Source organism: Megalobrama amblycephala, linkage group LG15 (assembly GCF_018812025.1).
Source record: "Megalobrama amblycephala isolate DHTTF-2021 linkage group LG15, ASM1881202v1, whole genome shotgun sequence".
NCBI classification, from domain to species: Eukaryota; Metazoa; Chordata; class Actinopteri; order Cypriniformes; family Xenocyprididae; genus Megalobrama; species Megalobrama amblycephala.
The window spans coordinates 17976561-17991491 of record NC_063058.1 but is presented as its reverse complement, the minus strand read 5'-3'; the positions used below and the strand labels follow the sequence as shown (position 1 = coordinate 17991491).

The 14931-nt window shown below is 34.8% G+C and overlaps 1 protein-coding gene across 1 annotated transcript; it reads left to right on the top strand.

Annotated features, from left to right (window-relative positions):
- Positions 1–4968: 4968 nt before the first annotated feature.
- On the top strand, positions 4969–14567 carry LOC125247754 (probable polypeptide N-acetylgalactosaminyltransferase 8). Its single transcript, XM_048159217.1, has 11 exons — positions 4969–6329; positions 6420–6660; positions 10610–10776; positions 10969–11152; positions 11238–11435; positions 12924–13038; positions 13138–13323; positions 13450–13587; positions 13715–13810; positions 13888–14055; positions 14237–14567. The coding sequence occupies exons 1-11, from the start codon at positions 6155–6157 to the stop codon at positions 14369–14371; spliced, it is 1803 nt and encodes a 600-aa protein (XP_048015174.1). The 5' UTR covers positions 4969–6154; the 3' UTR covers positions 14372–14567.
- The last annotated feature ends 364 nt before the right edge of the window (positions 14568–14931 follow it).

Below are 14931 nucleotides of genomic sequence, written 5' to 3'. Positions count from 1 at the left end.
CAGATATTCTCTGCCTGCAAGAGACATTTTTAGCCAAACAGGACCTTGATAAACTTAATTCTGTCCACACTGATTTCCATGGAGCAGGAGAGTCCACAACGGATTTAAGCACTAGAATGGTACGTGGTAGAATACCTGGAGGTGTGGCCATTCTGTGGCGCAAGAAATATGACCCAATGATCAGTATTATTAGATTAGAGGTGGACTGGTGTATTGCAATTAAAGTTATGCATGATATGAATGTTTTTATCATTTTAAATGTGTATACCCCATATGATTGTTATAAAAATGAAGATGAATATATGAATAGATTGGCATTTTTAAATTCTTATATTAAGGAATGTACATATGCAAATATATTTGTGATGGGTGATTTAAATGCAGACATCTCTGATGACAAATCTCTCTTTGGTCAGCACTTGATGCAGTTCTGTCATGACAGTAAACTGGTTCTTTCCAGCATGAAATTTTTGCCTGTAGATAGTTATACTTACATCAGTGAAGTATGGCACACAACATCCTGGTTGGATCATGTAATCTGTACATCTGATGCTCATGATAGTCTGGAAACAGTTGAAATTATGTATGGGTTGACTACCACTGATCACTTACCTGTCTCTATGACGATAAATGTTGATAACCTACCTGATTGTAGCAGATTGACAGAAGATGGCGCCAATGGGGTCAAAGTGAATTGGGTAAAACAATCTAAAGAGGATGTCATATTTTATTGTGGGAGGACAGATGTTCTCTTAAGGGAAGTACAGCTACCCATGGATGCTATTTTATGTTCAAATATTAACTGTGATGATGACACTCACTGTAATGACCTATGTGAAATGTACAATAGTATAGTGAGTGCTATATATGAGGCCAGTAGACCTCTACACACTCACCCTAGAAAGGTTAAGAATACCAAGCCTGGTTGGACAAAGTATGTAGCTGCCCATCAAGAAGCCGCTAAGACAGCTCATAGAGCCTGGGTTATAGCTGGCAGACCCAGACAGGGGCCAGAATTAGAGCATAAGAAACTTACAAATGCTAGATACAAATATGCAGTGCGTTTTGTTGAGAAGCATGAGCAAGCCTTAAGAGCTCATTCTATTCCTTTTTATGCTTTTTAAAGTGAAGGTATTTGTAATAATTCAGTAAATACCTGTAAAATAACAGCATTTTTCGGTTTATTTAAATTAGGATATTTTACTTTAATTCTACAGGGTTTTTTGGCTGCCATTCATTTGACCGTTTTACCTGTTTTGTTACTGTTTAATTACTGATTATTTTTGTAATTTTACATTTGTTTGTAATTTAAGAAAACAGAAAAATACTGTATAAAAATACAGTAAATTTTCTGTAAAAAATATCTGAATTAATGTAATTTTTCATTAATGTCATAACACATAAAATAACAGCCGAGTTGTTAATTTACATACATTGTATTTTTACAGAGTTTTGAGTATAATTTAAAATAAAAGAAAATAACTGTAAAAAATCAGTTATTTTCCATAAAATTTTGATTTTTTTTTAGTGTAGGAGCCATACAATTTACTGATGACTTAAAAAAAAAAAAACTGTTCTATTGCCCTTCTGATTTGGCAGTGAAATTGTGAAGATGTGAAGGATTCTATGGTCCAGTTAGTATTTTCACCTCATAATGGCGGCCGCGCTACCGGAGCGCCATCTAGTGGTTGTTTCCCAAAAAGTATCAAAGTGTCGCCTCTTGTGTTCTAAGCTCTTTGCTTAGGCTACCTATTCTATTTCATGTAATGCGCGAATCGGTGGGCGGGGCTAAACAGGCAGTGATGAAGTAGGCGTTAATCTTCTTCTGCAGAAGCGGTGCTTGCTGTCCTTTGATGTCATAGATCCCCACTTTGTAAATCCTGTCGTTTTCTGGGTCTGGTGTCAATTAAAGCTTTTATTGGACTAACAAGGAAGTTTTCAGCTCTAAAACTTACAGGATATTCTTAAAGTATGATGACAAATGATATGTCAAAAGCTCAAGGAAAATTTGATTTCTCAGTTCATGACCCCTTTAATGAGGTGTTGACGTTTTATTAAAAATAATCATGTTTCACCGAAATCACCGTTATGGAGGTAAGCACTTGCTTTAGTTGGGTTCCTGACCCTTAACATGTAAACTTCAATTTTTCACAGATTTTTATAACTGCGTGTTTCTAAATGACTTTTATTACAAAAAAAAAACCTGATCAAATTAATTTGCTTGCCTGTTGTGATCTTGTTCACTGATATCAAGATTCTGCGTATGATCCTCAACAATGGTGACAAAATTTTCAGATAAACAGATTAACTCTGAGCATCACAAGCTACAAGCTACTAAAGTCACAAAAAAGTTTTTTTTTCACCATTGTTGAGGTTCATACGCTGATTCATGATGTCTGTGTGAGTCTAGAAGGAACTGTTTGCCACTTTGTCTGTATAATGATAGATTTATATTTCTACACAAGAGGGTCTATGGTTGGAAAAATGCTTGAAAAGCCTTGCAGCGGTCAACCTCCTTTTGGAAAAAAAAGTTTTTTTAAAATATATTATACCTGTGATGGGAGAAACAAAGCTTCAAAACATCTGCACCAACTGCTTTGCAAAATGATTCACTGTTTCGAAGCGTTTGAAACATCACACACTGGTGACCCCTGCTGGTCACAACAGCGTAAATGCAACAAAAAACTCCAAACATGCATGAAAACACTTACAAAATAGATATATAATAATAATAATAACACTAATCTATGATGCATCATCAGAAGTGTATATGTGTATTTGATTGTCAAAATATTTGGTATCTGAACAAAATTTAATGGAGATACCATATATATTCATATTTAATTTTTTCAATACACTTTACAAAAATATGTTCAGACATTAACATTTGCTCTGTTGTAAGTATAAACTCTCTGACTCATACGCTGATTCTTGATGACTGTGTGTGCCTAAAATACATTTTTTTGTGATAAGAACAACTTTCAAAAAAAAAAAAAAAATTTGTGTTGATAAAGTTGATCTTCTGCTGTAGAATCACAGTGCTGCTGTAATCAATAATGTAAATCTAACTCAGAGATTGGGCTTTAAATGAGTTAAGTGATTCAGATCAAATAATGATTATGTGATAACATACCCAACACCACCTGATCATCTTTTAACTTTGCTTGCCTGGTTGGTTTTAATGCAGTTAAAACTACCGAAACAAAATCTAATATTTAAAAGTCAAGGGTCAAGAGCTCAACTAAAACAAACCCTGACCTCGATGATGGTAACTTAAAAATTGTGATTTTCTTGTTTGGTAATTCTGCTTGTTATCATCAGCTGTCTTCAATAATGGTCAATCATCACTCAATTAAACACTTATTTATCTCATTAATGCTTCAGTGGGTGGAATAAAAATATGGCAGGACTTTTACTCTCTGACCCCTGGACTTCCCACCTCTGAGTGCTGTTAGGCATCATTTAAAGACTTGATTCATTGACCTTATTCAGAGTTTCACATCTGACAAAATGATTGATGCTTTGTGCTGTTTGTTATAACAGAACTGTGACAACAACATGAGTAGTGATGTGTCGTTCTTGAACGATTCGTTCATTTTGAACGAATCTTTAATGTGACTCGGGAAGAACGAGTCGTCTCGGGGGGTGATTCGTTCAGTCGCGCATGTGCAATATTCTACAGGTTCTGTACTGCTAGAAGTAGTTCACCTGATGATTCAATTGATTAGTTCATTTCATGAGTCTTTCGGGTTTTGAGTCGTTCCTTAATCACGTGACAGACCCATACGCTACCAATGCATTCTGAGCCGGAAAGAGAATTGATTAGTTCTTTTTATGAGTCTTTCGGGTTTTTGAGTCGTTCCTTAATCACGTGACAGACCCATACACTAAGCCAATGCATTCTGAGCGGGAAAGAGAATTGATTAGTTCTTTTTATTAGTCTTTCGGGTTTTTGAGTCGTTCCTTAATCACATGACATACCCATACACTATGCTGTGTGACCCAAGCACATTATATTTATTAGTAAATAACGTTAACTCTCCAGTTTTGTTTGAGTTTGTGTTACAACTGTTAAAGCTGAAGTTATCATAACCTTAATGTTTTAAACTAACATTAATAATTCAAATTCAAAATGTTATTTGCTTTTAATTTATGTCATTATGTCCTTTTTGAGCAATCTTCTTATACATATATTAGACCAATATGTCAAGTCTGCCTAGGAAAAGCAATTATTATAACAGCAAACTCAAAATTGGAGTAAAAATGAACAAACTAGGCTATACTTTGTATTGTAGGCTTGGATTATTATATTATTATATAGCCTAGTGTTTATTTACAGATAGACAGTCAAAAAGATAAATTAATCAATATTTTATTTATAACAGAGCTTTATTTATTTATAATAACACACCACAGATCCTCAAGAAACAGTAACAAAAACAGTGACAGAAATGTCAGAAATAGCGTATGGGTCTGTTACGTGATTAAGGAACGACTCAAAACCCCGAAAGACTCATGAAGAGAACTAATCAATTCTCTTTCCGGCTCGGACTGCATTGGCTTAGTGTATGGGTCTGTCACGTGTTTAAGGAACGACTCAAAAACCCGAAAGACTCATGAAATGAACTAATCAATTCTCTTTGCGGCTCGGACTGCATTGGTTTAGCATGGGACTGCCTGTCACGTCATTAAGGAATGACTTAAACCCGAAGACTTGTCAGACAAGAGGTGAGTTGAGCTTAATCAGCTTGTCATAAACTGAAGACCCAGGTAATGAATTAATCATTTCTGAATCTTATAGCATTGTAGTTTTGTATTGTTTGTAGTGGGATCAACGTTTGCATAAGTAGTAGATGTGTTGGGGAAGTAACACGTAACATTTTAATTACATTTTGCTAAAATGAACGAAATGACTCGAAAAAAGATTTGTTCATTTTGTTGAACGAGACTCAAAAGTCCGAGTCAGTAAAATGATCCGAACTTCCCATCACTAAACATGAGATCCAGGAGTGTTATGACAATCAGGTAATATGAATTGATGTGCATCATGCTGACTCATACAGACATCAAGAATCAATGTATGAATCACAACAATGGTGACAGTTCCTTTGTTTTAAGGCTTAATGCTGCAATGCATGCTGGGTACTAACTTAGTACAAACTTCATTCATGGCTCCCAGCATGCATTGCAACATGTCACCATTACTGTCACCATTGTTTTCATATAGACAAAAGTCATGTTAAATTTACATGAAGTCATGTGACAAAAAGCATAAATACAACATATAAAAATCATGTTCATTTCACATACATAAATTAGATGAGAAAACATAAAATAAATATATATATATATAAATTTTCAGTGCAGAACGCTCCCACATGGTCCTCTCTTGGTCATTTTATAACTTTCCCAAAATAACTTTAGGGGGACGTTCTATTTTGGTTATTTTATGGTCTCGCGAGAACGTTACAAAGAGGACATTTGGGAACGTCCTATAGTAATAGTCCCCTAAACATTCCCAGAACGTCCTGAATGTTTCCTGAAGGTCCACCAAATAATGTCCCCCAACCCTTAAAAAAACTCCAAATCGTGACCGTCTCGGAACGTTCTGGGAATGTTATAGGCAACGTCCTTAACACCAGTGGGGACGTTCTGAGAACATAAAATTTCTAGCAGGGATTACAACATAATTTATTTAGTTTATTATCAAGAACTTAACAAATAATCTAAACCCTCATTTATAGTTCCACACAACGGACATGAAGTATCCTGACCTTTAATGAGAACAAAACATAGAGGAGTAAAACAAACAAAATACATACATATACATGCATGAGACATAAGTTTAGATTTTTTTTTTATTCTTGTTTTTGCTACATGATACATCCTGACATTTCTTAATAATATATATAAAAATAATATTTTATTTCAGTCAGATTTTTGAAGAAACAACAAGAACACATTAAATTGATCAATGGTGACAGACATTGTTGCAAATTATTTCTATTGACTTTATGCTACTGACAAAACCAGCTATTATTTTAACCACTCCCATTTTTCATATTAGACATGTTTTGCATTAATCAAAGTGAATAGGCATTATGCACAGGCATTCATAATCTCCCAAAGCATTTTTCACAGCTGCAAGGACATCATGAAAATGAGGATTGCTACAAGAGTTGGTGTGTTAGTTATTGGTGTTATAGTTTACAGTCTTGTCTACATGTCACTTAGACAAGAAAAAGTTAATGATAACAGGTTACAAAGGCCAGAAGATCTAGAGGTTCTTAGAAGACTGAAGAGAATAGAAGATCAAGTTTATAAAATATGTGAGTTTGTTCTCATTATATACATTTTAATTTAACATTATCAGTGATTAAAAGATGCCACACTAAACTGTTATATGCTTTCATTTTCAGCTAAATTCACAGATGTCAAAAATCAGCAAGTCAAAGAGCCTGTTGTGGAGCAGAAAATTAAAAAGAAAATTGAAGTTAAGAAGTTGTATCCAAAGTCGCCTCTATTCCGTTCATGGGGAGCTGAACTCACAGGAGAGGAACAGATGGAAGCAGAGAGACAGTTTCAGGATTATGGATACAATGTGTTCCTCAGTAACAGATTACCAGTGAACAGAACAATCCCTGATACTCGAGACCACAGGTAACAGCTTTATAACAGTTTTCTAGTTTAATATAATTTAAAATAGTATAATTAGTATAAAAGTAATAAATAGTATAAAGTATAAAAGTAATAATTAGTATAATTTATTAATATAATGGCAAAGCTGGATTTTCCAGTCTTCAGTGTCACATGATCCTTCAGAAATAATTCTATGCTGATTTGCAGCTCAAGAACCATTTGTTATCAATGTTGAAAACATAGGTGGGTGTGGGTGTGTGTGTGGGCATAGGCGCAGGAAGTGGGGGTGCTGGAGGTGCTGCAGCACCCCCTGTTTTCACAGGTCAGTAAATGCAATGCAAATTTTTGTTCAGTTACATTTATTCATTTTTATCATTTAATCATTTGTTTGTAATAAACACTTTAAATGGGCTATAAAAATGTTGTTGTTTTTAAAGAACAACTAAGATCTAATAAAAATGCTGTACACTGCAAATTCCCCAAAGTTAAATCAACTCTGCTCAGATTACATATGGCCCCTCTCTATATAGTGTTAAAGTAACACTGAAGCAGAGTGAAAGTTAATGAGATAATTAAGTTACGATTGAGCATTAGTGATGAACACCTGCTGTCAACAAGCATAATCATTGAAAAGAAACACAATAACTACAAAGGACTTCCAGCCACAGCCTTATATGAAATCAACTGAAGATAAAAGACATTAAATCTCTCAAGATCTGATTAAACAACTCCACAAACAGCATTATCTCATTGACTTTAACTTTGCTTCAGTGTTACTTTAACACTATATAGAGAGGGACCATATGTTCTCTGAGCAGAGTTGATTTAACTCTAGGGATTTTGCTGTGTACGGGTTCAAGCATGGGCAGAGTTTCCAATAACGTGTTTTGCAGCATTAAGCACCGTAGCCAGTCACAGACATATCTGTTAATTCTGTAACGCAATGAGATGGATCCCCTCACCGCTCAAAACGCCGGAGTTTGTGTTCAGTGCTGAATGCTTTGCATGCTGGCAAATCCTGATTAAAAAAGTATGGACATTATTATTATTAAAGAATCATTGTGCAGTTATTGAAGCATTGTGAGATCGCGGCGAACTTTCATCTTTTTACTGATTATAAAGGAACGCTCATTGCGCATATTCTGCCATGCCAAATCATGCACGCAGCACTGCCTATGCTTGCTTTTATGTTTCTGAATGTTGTTGATACTTTAACCTCTTAACTGTCACGATCCCGTGACAGTCCCCCATGTAGACTCCACATGGGTTAGCCCAGATGAAATGAACACTCTTCAGTGTGCACACTACTGGCTGTTAAATGTAACGCTGAATCAGTGTTGGAGTTAATGAGATATGTAATTAATTAAGTGATGATTGAGCATTATTGAAGATAGCTGCTTTTAACAAGGAATCAATGAAGGAAAGAGAAACAACAAGAATAGATAAATTGAAACAAGAACTACAACTCAGATCTCAGCAGATGAGGATTAAATAACTCCACAAACAGCGTTACCAGCTTCACTTAATACTAACCAGACTGACTTTATTTCTGTCAGACATCTACAGAAGCTCTTATTAAGAATTAAGAGAGAGTTTTTTTGTTGTTGATTTTTTATTGAAATTTGTTTGTTTTATGTCACCATCATGGTGATCAGTGTTTTCTTTAGTTGTGTAGTTAAACTCATGACTGAGGTTAATATATGAGCAATATCTTATTAACTTTGTTTCATTGTGTTTCTAGTGAAAATCCAGCACAGTTTCAATCAGACAATCTGAATGGGTTTTAAAACAGACTGTACACTAAGCACTTTAAATTACGGTGAGGTTTACTCACACACACACACACACATACATCAAGAATCAGTCTATGAATCTCAACAACGGTGACATACTTAATGCTGCAATGCATTCTTTTTTGCTGGTTGGAGATTCATACGCTGATTTTTGATGTATTTGTGTGAAGAAGTTTTGCTGGAGTTTTAATGTGATTTAGACCTCATTCAGCTTTTCTGATTAAAACAGCTTTATTGTTGTATTTCTCGAAGCTTTATTGTTGTATTTTATCCAACACAAAGATAACAACTTAAATCAGAGAATTAAGTCATTACATGATGATTACTTTCTTATCATCAAGCAGCTGATCACATTGTCTCTTGTCTTTAATGTCATAACAAATAGCTACAACAACAAGAGAAAAACCAACACTAAAAAAGTCAAGAGTAAAACTGCCTAACTAAAGCAAGCACTGACCTCGATCACGCTGACATCAAACCAAACTATTATTTTCAATAAATCATCAACAACTAAACCTCTGGTAATTCTCAATAACAACTTTTGTAGATGTATGTCAGAAATTAAGTCAATGTGGTTAGTAATAAGTGATGCTGGTAATGCTGTTTGTGGAAATGTTTAATCAGATCTTGAGAGATTTGATGTCTTTTATCTTCAGTTGATTTCACAGGCTGTGGCTGAAGTTGTACTTCATGTTGTTCCTCTGTCCTTCAGTGATTCTGCTCATTATCATCTAATTATCTCATTAACTCCAACACTGATTGATGCAGTGTCAGAGTTAATGAGATAATTAAGTGATGATTGAACATTAATGATGAACACCTGCTGTTAACAAGAATCAGAACAGAATTAACAGAGTTAACAAAATCGCTGAAGGAAGAGAAACAGCTGACTTCAGTCACAGCCTTCGATGAAATCAATTGAAGATAAAAGACATTAAATCTTTCACGATCTGATTAAACAACTCTATAATCTCTACAAAACATTACCAGCTTCACTCATTATTAACTAGACTGACTTTATTTCTGTCATGCGTCTACATAAGTTCTTATGAGAATTAAGTTTAGATGTTGATGATTTGAGATTAATTTGAAGTTACCATCTTTGAGGTCAGTGTTGGCTTTAATTGGGCTCTTGATTTTATTGCATCAGTTGTTTTTTGGCTGCTGTAACTGGGTGTTTATTAAACACATTTCTTATGGCATAAATGGCAAAAGAACATGTGATCAGGTGCTGATTGTGAAAGTTGTCATTTAGTGACCTGATTTATTGATCTTATTCAGAGTTTGGTCTCTAATGAAATTGGTGTTGTATTACTAGCTTCACTATAATGGAAATGTGATTTTATGACATGAGACCTAGCAGTGTTGTGACAAGCAGATAATATGAAGAATTTTTAAACCAGTTTGTGCAGAAAAAACGTTTTGGTTTACTGCATCCTTCCGACTCATACAGACATCAAGAATCAACGTATGAATCACAGCAACGGTAACAGTTAAAAAAAAAAAAAAAAAAAAAAACGCTTCACGCTGCAATGCATGCTAGGTACCAACTTAGTACAAACTTCATGCATGGCTCCCAGCATGCATGAATCTCAATAAATCATCAACATCTAAACCTCTGTTAATTCTCATAAGAACTTCTATAGACGTATGACAGAAATAAAGTCAATCTAGTTAGTAATGAGTGAAGCTGGTAATGTTTTGTAGAGTTTGTAGAGTTGTTTAATCAGATCCTGAGAGATTAAATGTCTTTTATCTTCAGTTGATTTCATTGAAGGCTGTGACTGAAGTCAGTTGTTTCTCTTTCCTTCAGTGATTCTTCTTGTTAACAGCAGGTGTTCATCATTAATGTTCAATCATCACTTAATTCTCATTAACTCTAACACTGCTTCAATGGTACACACACATGAACACTAAGCAGTGTTATATAACCCAGGCATTTTTCTGCATACTATTATATAAATCTTACCTATTTCATTTGCATATGACTTACAAATATGGATCACATTACGTTTATTAGTTTATGTAAAAATTATGTAATCCAAATGGATGGAAAATTTAAATGTAATTCAATTACATAAAACTTTTTTTGAGTTTAGAAAATATCATTAACCTGATCAATGGAAGTCTATACAATGTCCTCACTAACAAATGTGTGTGTGTTTGTGTGCACACAGATGTGCTGTGAAGATCTACCCTAAGGACCTGCCGTCTATTAGTGTGATTCTGATTTATTTAAACGAGGCTCTGTCGATCATTAAAAGGGCAATCCGCAGCATCATTGACAAAACACCTGCTCATCTGCTAACAGAAATCATCCTGGTGGACGACTACAGCTTGAATGGTTCGTTTTTATTTATTAGATATTAAATCTGAATAGTTGTTTCATGTTAAGCATGAATGTGAAGTTAATAAAAAAAAGTGTGAGTGAATTAATTTATAAATTATTTTATTAAACATTCTAATATTTAGTATGATAATATTAATAATTAAATATAACAATTTATGCTAATAAAAATTTAAAATTTCTTGACAGAGGATCTGCAGTTGCCTCTAGATGAATACATTGGTCTAATTAATAAAGACAAACCTGGCTTAATCAAGAAAGTGAGACACAAAAAGCAGATGGGCCTTGCTAAGGCAAGAATATCAGGCTGGGAAGCGGCCACAGGCCAGGTGGTGGCTATTCTGGATGCCCACATTGAGGTTCACAAGGAATGGTAAATACTACCTCTGTCTGAGTACGATAACATGAGGGACGTATTATCTTTGCCAACTAAACATATGACTGCCTTATTGTTCCAGGGCAGAGCCACTGCTTGCAAGAATCAAAACAGACAGAACAATAGTGCTGTCGCCAGTGTTTGACAAAGTGCTTTTTGACACACTGGAGGTTGTTAAGTATATTCCCGCTGCTCATGCATTTGACTGGAACCTTTGGTGCATGTACGAATCTTTCCGGCCAGAATGGTACAAAATGAAGGACCCATCAGAACCAGGGAAGTAAGTGGTGTAACTTTTTCACTATTTTAAACAATTTGACTTTCTATCGTCCATTTTAAACGGCCCTGCAATGTGACAGATACATTTTTAAAAGTTAACTGCGTTTTTTGCTCAGCCAAAAAAATAATAATTCCAAACAAATCAAAACATAATCAACCAAACGCATCTCCAGGCAACACAATGGCATTGATAAATGAATCAGTGATTTGAATGAATCGGTTAAGCGAATGATGCAACATTCATGCTTATTTCCTTTGTAAACAAATCTGTGTTTTTATCAAATCGGTTGGGTGAACAATGAAACATTTATATAGATGGCTGTTTATATCCCAACCAACAAAAATATATTCTAAGAATGTTTTGCTAACGTTCCCATTAAGTTATGAAAACCTTGTTTCTGAATGTTATCTTGAATGTTCAAAACGTCCAGTTTTTTTAAAAAAAATGTTTAAAAACGTTTTTCTTGGTTATGCAAATGTTTAGGGAACATTCTATTTTATAATTCTTCAAACATTAATGTTACTTTTCAGTGCTATCTGAACAAGTAGTAACATTTAAGAAATGTTAGACAAATGTCCAACTGAAACTCTTATAGGATTCAAAGAGGCGGGACCTAGATGCAGAATGAGCAGGGGAGTGATATTTATTAACAGAAGACAGTACAAGGTGGGGCAAGAACACAGTCCAAACAATAGGGCAGGGCGCACAGCTGGAGGCCATATAAGACAGGACATAATTGATTTGATAAACAGGCTACAGTTCGCAGTTTATGATTGATTGAAGTAGAACATACACAATCAACTGCAGAATTATTGGCACCCTTGGTAAATAAGGCGGCTGTGAAAATAAATATGCATGATTTATCATTCTGATCTTTTTTATTAAAAAAAATCACTAAATTCTAAACTTTCATTGAAGTAAAACAATTGAAAGTGGAGGGAAACTCACTGTAATGTTCAAGATTCAAGGAAGACGAAGATGAAGATGACACAGGGTTTATTAGTAATGTTGTGGCAAAAATCAACAGGACTTTTACTGCATAAGAGCAACTCATCCAATTGTTTTTCAAAGGTTTTATTTCTTGCAAGAAAGGTCAGACAGTCATACAGAAGCACAAAAGCACTGCAGAGTGTTAGAACAAGTCTCTCACCCTCTCTTATACCTCGGCCTTCAAGGCTGAAAACTTTGTTCTCTTCCCATATTTAGACACGTGACTATGAAAAGGACTCTTCCACCTGTCACGTGACACTCACACCCCCTGCTCTGCAAAACCCATACATTTGACACACATACATGCATAATGACAATAGATATCCAACTTGTGAGACAGCATGCGACATAAAACACAAACAATAACCAACAAGGGACTGAACTGAACAGTGAGAATATATACACAGAGTAAATGAGGGAACTAAACGGAAACAGCTGGGCAAGGGTGTCAATAATTCTGGAGTTGACTATATTCAGTTTCTTTTTCTACATTGTTAGGAGTCCCTCAATCATGGGTATCCTTGTCGCTGATCGTCAATTCCTGGGAGAAATTGGAGTTTTGGATGAAGGAATGACAATTTATGGGGGTGAAAATGTTGAACTAGGAATACGTGTAAGTTATTCTTGCACATTGTGGCACCAAAAATGCATGTAATATATGTGTTAAAAGTGCTTGAATTTGATCAATATCTGATATTTAATAATAAATCAGGTCTGGCTCTGTGGTGGGAGTATTGAAGTGGTGCCATGTTCAAAGATTGCTCACATTGAAAGAGCACATAAGCCTTATTCACCGGATCTCAGCAAAGTCATGATTCGAAATGCTCTGAGAGTAGCTGAAATCTGGCTGGATGAATATAAATCAAATGTGAATATTGCCTGGAATCTTCCTCTAAAGGTATAGTAATAGTAAACATTGTTTCAAGGTCAGTTGAACATTAACAGTCTTGTTTATAACTTCATTTCATTGATCTTCATATCATCAGCCTGAACCATGTTAATAAAGTTACTGTTTTTCCTCTAGGATCATGGGATTGATATTGGTGATGTGACTGAAAGAAAACAGTTCCGAGAGAAACTCAAATGTAAGCCTTTCAAATGGTATCTGGAAAATGTTTATCCTCAGCTAGAAAGCTGGGAAGATATAATGGGTTATGGTGCGGTAAGTTGCTCAGAGTCTTCTGATATACACAATTTCCCTCCCAAGAAGTGATATATAAAGTTTAGTAAATAGTTGGTCCATCTAAACCAGTCATCCCCAAACTTCTGCTGTTTGTTTCTCTTGACAGTTGAAGAATGATTTTCAAGAAAAATACTGTATTGATCAAGGACCTGTTCCTGGAAGTGTACCTATTCTCTATGAGTGTCATTACTATAAGCCTCAGGTACTGTATGTAAGTGTAAACCTTTGCTGTGAATATCTACGTCCAAAACACACTCTTCATTTCAACATCTCTCACAGTATTGTTACTACAATCGTAATGGAGAGATCTACATTGGAGGCATCAAATCTCACAAGTATAACTCCAACCGTTGTCTAACGGATCCCGGTAGTGGAAGCACACCAGGGTTACATGACTGTAAACAAGCCAAGGAGAAAGGATTGAGTATATACTGGGACTTCACTCAGGTATGGTCCTGATATGCATTTTATATGTTTATTTATATTTATGGGTTATTTTTACACCACATTGCTTAACATTGTAAAGTGTGTGGTTATTCTCTATGCATATACAGTAAAATCATAATTATTATTTGAGCATTGATATAATCAGTGAAAATTAATTTTATGGTTTTTGTTTTACATTTAGGGAAATGCAATAAGAAATAGAAAAACAAACCGATGTCTTGAGATTGGCCAAGGACAGGATTCCTACTATCATCTCATTTTGCAAACATGCACAGGACAAAACTGGACAATACAACATGTCATCAAAGACTTTTAAATGGAACTTTAACCGAAGTGAAAACATTATAAAAGGAATCAATGTAAAACAAAACAGATCAAGGGATAAAATAATCTAGAGGGCTACTTGTTTGTTATACTCAAAAATATTAATTATAAATATAACATAATGGTGGTGCTTTTTTACCCTTACTTTTCTTTTAATCATCATATGCGAAATAATAAAATAACTTGATATCCTGGTTCAGACTCACAAGCATTTTTTTTAATTTAACAACAATTCCTGAAAAAATTATGAAAATATATGCTGAAAGATGTATATTTATAATTTTCTCTCTGAAAGTCACATTATTTAACGAGAGACTGGATGTGTCAGATACAGGAAGACATACAAAATGTTAAGGGGTTGGTGCTCCTCCAGAACAGGTTTGAGAACAGATCTCAGCATCCACACTTATTTCAAACCTGTATGACTCTATTCCTTTCATACAAAACTTCTTAATGAGAATTAACAGAGGTTTAGATGTTGCTGTAGATGGGCTCTTGATTCTTGAAGTTTTAATATTAGACTTTCTTTGGCTGCTTTAACTGTGTTTTCAA

What these genes read in the sequence shown, in the direction of transcription:
- LOC125247754 (XM_048159217.1), top strand. Translation starts at nt 6,155, where the DNA reads ATGAAAATGAGGATTGCTACAAGAGTTGGTGTGTTAGTTATTGGTGTT. An exon ending in GGACGACTACAGCTTGAATG is followed by an intron (nt 10,777 to 10,968) that starts GTTCGTTTTTAT and finishes ATTTCTTGACAG; the next exon opens with AGGATCTGCAGTTGCCTCTA. An exon ending in ATGTTGAACTAGGAATACGT is followed by an intron (nt 13,039 to 13,137) that starts GTAAGTTATTCT and finishes ATAATAAATCAG; the next exon opens with GTCTGGCTCTGTGGTGGGAG.